Source organism: Camelina sativa, chromosome 12, assembly GCF_030686135.1.
Source record: "Camelina sativa cultivar CO46 ecotype springtype chromosome 12, ASM3068613v1".
Taxonomy (NCBI): Eukaryota; Viridiplantae; Streptophyta; class Magnoliopsida; order Brassicales; family Brassicaceae; genus Camelina; species Camelina sativa.
In genome coordinates, this window is record NC_141891.1 from 27,904,563 (window position 1) to 27,910,016 (window position 5,454).

The window sequence follows — 5,454 nt, forward strand, 5'->3', positions numbered from 1 at the left end:
TTCTATATATTCTTAACTGGTGTAATGGACGTGAGGAAATTAATAGAAATACAATGACCATATGTATATAACACATATAAAGTAGTTAAACTTAGAAGTTAATTAGAAAACTGTGTTTTGTGTGGTCAAGCGAGTCTGTCACTTGTTCAACTACCTTTGCAAGTTGTTATAGTAGTTCCAGAGTAATATAAGAATTGTATTTTCTTCTACCGTCTAAACAGTTGGAAGTTTGGTTTTTCCATAAATTGCTTGGCATGTAAAGATGGTATGGTCTCTTGGCATATGTTCTCAACCTCGCCTCAGATCAGTGGCGGAGCCAGAAAATTTATCCATCAAGGTCATAATTTTTTTGAGAAAGAATTACTCAAATGTTATCCAAAAGTTGGTTTATTACTCATATATATAAATCTTTTGAAAAATACTCAAATGTTTAGTGTCTAGGGAATAATTACAATTTAGCCTTTGGATTTTGTTTTTCCGTTTTGAGTAAAAAAAAAAAAATACATATTAACAAATTAAAATACACATCATTTTCGATTTTCCACATCATTAACCATTTCTTGTGTATGTCAAAAAGGAAAATTAAACAGTCTCCACTGTTCATAACCCAAAAAAAAAAACCTCTCTCTCATCGTCTCTCGTCGGCGGAACTATGCGACGTCGATACTCTGTCTTTATCCACTCTCTTGCCATTAAACAAATCGTATTAAACCCTGAAACCAGTATGCTCTCGATGCTCTCAACCAAATCAACGCCGTCTCCGAATGTGAGTCTTCATGAAATTAAGAGTCACCTTCGGAGATTACAAGTGCTCTGGTAATCTCATCATCCCTCTATCTTCTTTCTTACAAGCACCCCCAAACCCTCTCACTTACTCTCTCTTTTTCTCTGGTAATCTCATCATCCCTCTATCTTCTTTCTTGTATATGTTAGCTCTAAGTTTTATTCTTTATGAGTTTTACTCATTTGCTTTGCTTTAGATTGGTTCCATATGTTTTTTTTTCTTTTTTCTTTTTTTCTTTGTCTTTGTTGATGCCATGTGAGCTCTAGCTCTGTTCTTGTTCGTAGGTCAGATTCAATTCTTTGATGGTTATTTATATTCTTTGAGCATAATTGTTGCGAATTGAAGTCGGGTTTTGTACCCGTTGCTCAAAAAGTTTCGAGCTTTGTAGATTGCTATAGTGACTGAGGCAGCTTCGTTCAAATCGGAACATAAGAAATACTTAGATTGTGGTACCCAATTGAGATCTTCTATGCTGAGTTCGGTTGCAAATATTTCAACTTTACTTTCTTTTCTGCCATGTGAGCTCCAACTCTGGTCTTGGTCGTGGGCTAGCTTCCTCTTTTTTTTTTCAAGTAATTTTTCAGATTCTTTGAGTATAATTGTTCTGAACTGAAGTGGGGTTTGTCTCAGTTGCTCAAAAGTAGTAGATGCAGCTTCAAATCCGAACATAAGGAATACTTAGGTTGTGCTTCTCTTAAGATTACTTGCAAGATTTTACTTTGGCTATGAACAGAAGCCTACAGCTTTGTCTTCTGTAGTCTAATCTAAGTAATTTAGAATACTTAGGTAATGGAAAGCCAGATTCTTTTAGTTGGTTTAGAGAGGAAATTGGTATCTTGCTTGATGTATTCTATCTTCAGTCTGAATGTTATATGCTTTAGCTGTAAGTTGTAGCAAAGGTACCCATAGTCTTTTCTCTCCAGGATCTTCAAGCATCAACGGGGTTTTAACTTACGGGTTCCAATGTGAAATAAGAGTGTGTGTGTTATCAGTTGTGATGACTGTGGCTGAACCACATATGGAGCTCAATCAAGAAACTAAACAATTAGATGCAGATAAGTTATCGCCAAAGAAAGAACAAAGTCCTAGAGGAGAAGATGAAGAATGTGGTCTTCCCAGTGCTAATACAAGTGAGGAAACTGTGACTTCAGTTTCTGGTGGTGAGGAGTTGGATGTTGATATAGTTGAATCTGATGAAAACAAGACATCCACTACTGATGAGGACCCAAACGCTACTGAATACTCAAGCTCATTTTCCGACACTGAATATGAGAATGCTGACATGTTGCTTATGAGTAATTTTCAAATTATTGTTGTTTCATATTTTTGTTTGCGTCCTGAATTTGTTTCATTGTTTTGATTATATCATTGATCTCTGGAATTGGATTTATCTGATGTTGGTAGGTGTTATGACTGACGAGCTAAGAAGTTTCCTGGAGTTGAATCAACGTACAGACCTTTGCTCAGAGAGTTATGGATCTTGCTGACTACAGGAAGAAGCTATATGATTATCTCGTTACTCAGATGAGCGACATTGCCCCTAATTGGGCAGCTTTGATTGGAGAAATGGTTGGTGCTCGTTTGATTTCACATGCTGGAAGTCTGACTAACCTTGCTAAGTGCCCATCATCCACCCTCCAGATTCTTGGAGCTGAGAAGGCGCTTTTCAGGTGCAGTATCTGGCCCTGTCTTTTATAATTTTCCCCAAGTTTTTCTTTTAGTGCTGCATGTGACATGAACCGCTGCGGTCTTTCAGGGCACTTAAAACACGTGGAAACACTCCCAAGTATGGGTTGATTTTCCATTCTTCCTTCATTGGCCGAGCCTCTGCTAAGAACAAGGGTCGTATCGCTCGTTATCTTTCTAACAAGTGCTCCCTAGCATCTCGGATTGATTTTTTCGCTGGTAAAGTTCTGACAACCTTGGAGAAGAGCTTTCGGTAGTGAGATATGCTGTTAAGTTTAAAATTATGTACCCTGATATGTCCTACGCAGATGGTGCAACTACTACCTTTGGTGAGAAGCTTCGTGAACAAGTTGAGGAAAGGCTGAGATATCGTTTATAACGGCTGAGTTATTGTTTAGGTCTTCTCAAACGTATTCTTCTTTTTTTCCTGGGTCTTTCGTTCTGTCATATTCCTAATAAATTATCTAATTAAAACATCTCTCGATATCACAAAAAGTGTTGTTAAGGAAACGCGAAAAATCACTAAATTTATGCCTGCTCAAATCCACATGCATAATAAATTCATAAAGTGAGTTTTTTTCACGCATTTTTATTTCCCGCCAAAATAACGCTTCACGGCTGAGTTATAATCATTATGGGAAAACGAAAGGTCATATGACGGCTGAGTTATAATGAGTTATGACTGAGTTATCACAAGAAACAATTTGAAAGTAAATGAATGATATATATGACTTTATGGCTGAGTTATGTACTTGGTAAGACTTCGTTTGGTTATTTGTGTCGTGCCTCGATATTACAAAAAGTGTTGTTGAGGAAACCCAAACAATAATTTTGTGCATGCTCAGATCCACACGCGTAATAAATTTACAAAGTTAGTTTTTTTTTTCACAATATATTATACAAAATAATTAAAAAATTAAACTCAAAATTCGAATAAAAATAAAAAAATTCCGACGAAGTTACTAAGTGATGGCTGGGTTATTGACTTACACGGCTGACTTATGAAATATTTGTAAATTTATATTATTATAACTCAATATTTAAATGTACAATTGAAATATGAATATTACAATTATTATAACCAGTAAAAAGTAAGAATTATAAAGAAAGATTGATTTTAAAACATTCTCACCAGAATGTGTTAAACATACAACACATGACGTTTAGGGATTAGGGTTAGGGTTGGGTTTAGGGTTTGAGATGTAGGGTTCAGATGAGTAGCATTATTTATTTTTTTTGGTTTTGGTTCTAATGTGTTTTAATGTGTTTGGATTAAGGTGGTAATATGAATATACTAATATTATTACCATTTGAATATTTTTTATTATTTCCGGTTATGGGTAGGTTAAATTAATATATAACCATAAATAACTCAAAATATATTGTAATTAAGTAGATTAGCCTAATATAACCGAAAGTAAGCCGAATATAACCAAAATTAACCAAATATACCAATTTAAAAATACCAAATTAGAAAAATTATTTTTTTCGGTTCGGTTTGGTTTGGTCTGTTATTTAGTCATTCTAATTTGAGGGTTGGCTGAGTTATGGTAAAGTTATGGCTGAGTTATGCAACATATATATTAATTTATTATATACCTTCTCGAGAATACAAAAAGTGTTGTTGGGGAAACGCAAACAATAATTATGTTTATTGTTAAGAACCACAGGCGTAATAAATAGGATTTTAGCAATTTTTTATTTAAAAAGAATTCAAAATTTGAATTTGATTTTTTTTTAATAAAAGTATTTCTCAAACAATTGACTGATATTGCTGAGTTATAGACATAAACGGCTGACTTATGAAATATTTGTAAATTAGAATTATTATAACTCAAAATTAAAATATAGAATGAAAAAATGAATATTACAATCATTATAAGCAATAAAAAGTAATAATTATAGACAAAGATTGATTTTTACACAGTCTGATCAAAATGTGTAAAACATTCAAAACATGACATTTAGGGGTTAGGGTTAGGGTTTGAGGTTTAAGGTTCATATTTCCAACATTATGGATTTGAATATAACAGTTTGATTTTGGTTATATTGTGTTTGGTTTAAGATGGTAATTTGGATATAATAATATGATAACCATTTGAAAATTTAAAATTTTTTGAAATTACTTTCCGGTTATTTCCAGTTATGGGTCGGTTAGATGAATATATAACCATAAATGATCCAAATTTTATCTAAATTAGGTCGATTAACTTAATATAACCGATAGCAAGCCGAATATAACCGTAATTAACCGAAAATAATGGATTAAATAGTTTTCGGTTCGGTTCGGTTTGGTCGGTTATTTAGCCATTCTAATTTGAGGGTTGACTGAGTTATGGTAAAGTTATGACTGAGTTATCATTTAGGGTCTTCTCAATAATATGAAAATGTATTCTTCTTTTTTTCCTGGGTCTTTTGTTCTGTCAGATTCCTAATAAGTATTAAAACGTCTCTCGATGTCACAAAAAGTGTTGTTAGGGAAGCGCAAAAAATCACTAATTCTGTGCCTACTCAAATCCACACGCATAATAAATTCATAAAGTGAGCTTTTTATCACTTATTGCAAATAATTAAATAATTATTATTCGAATTTAGAATTTTATTTTTCTAAAAGTATTTCTCCAACAATTGAATATTAAATTATTATAACTCAAAATTTAAATTTAGAATGGAAATATGTCTATTATTAGGTTAACTGATAGTTTCACGCCAAAATATCGCCTTACGGCTGAGTTATAATCATTACTGGAAAACGAAAGATCATGTGACGGCTGAGTTATAGTGAGTTATGGCTGAGTTATCACAAGAAACAATCTGAAAGTAAATGGATGATATATATGACTTTACAGCTGAGTTATAATATTTACGGGAAAACGAAAGGTCATGTGACGGCTGAGTTATAGTGAGTTATGGCTGAGTTATCAAAAGAAACAATTTGAAAGTAAATGAATGATATATATGACTTGACGGCTGAGTTATAATAT

The 5,454-nt window shown here is 33.1% G+C and overlaps 1 protein-coding gene across 3 annotated transcripts; it reads left to right on the forward strand.

Moving 5' to 3' along the window:
* The first annotated feature begins 545 nt into the window (after nt 1-545).
* On the forward strand, nt 546-2,965 carry LOC104732484 (nucleolar protein 56-like). Of its 3 annotated transcripts, XM_087479939.1 has the most exons (5): nt 546-891; nt 1,708-2,079; nt 2,189-2,454; nt 2,541-2,689; nt 2,779-2,965. In XM_087479939.1, exons 3-5 carry the CDS (start codon nt 2,258-2,260, stop codon nt 2,847-2,849), a joined length of 417 nt encoding a protein of 138 aa, XP_087336065.1. In that variant the 5' UTR covers nt 546-891; nt 1,708-2,079; nt 2,189-2,257; the 3' UTR covers nt 2,850-2,965. The 3 variants fall into 3 exon arrangements, with proteins under 3 accessions (XP_087336065.1, XP_010450334.1, XP_087336066.1); XM_010452032.3 differs by having other exon boundaries at nt 552-2,079; XM_087479940.1 differs by lacking the exon at nt 1,708-2,079 and having other exon boundaries at nt 599-891.
* The last annotated feature ends 2,489 nt before the right edge of the window (nt 2,966-5,454 follow it).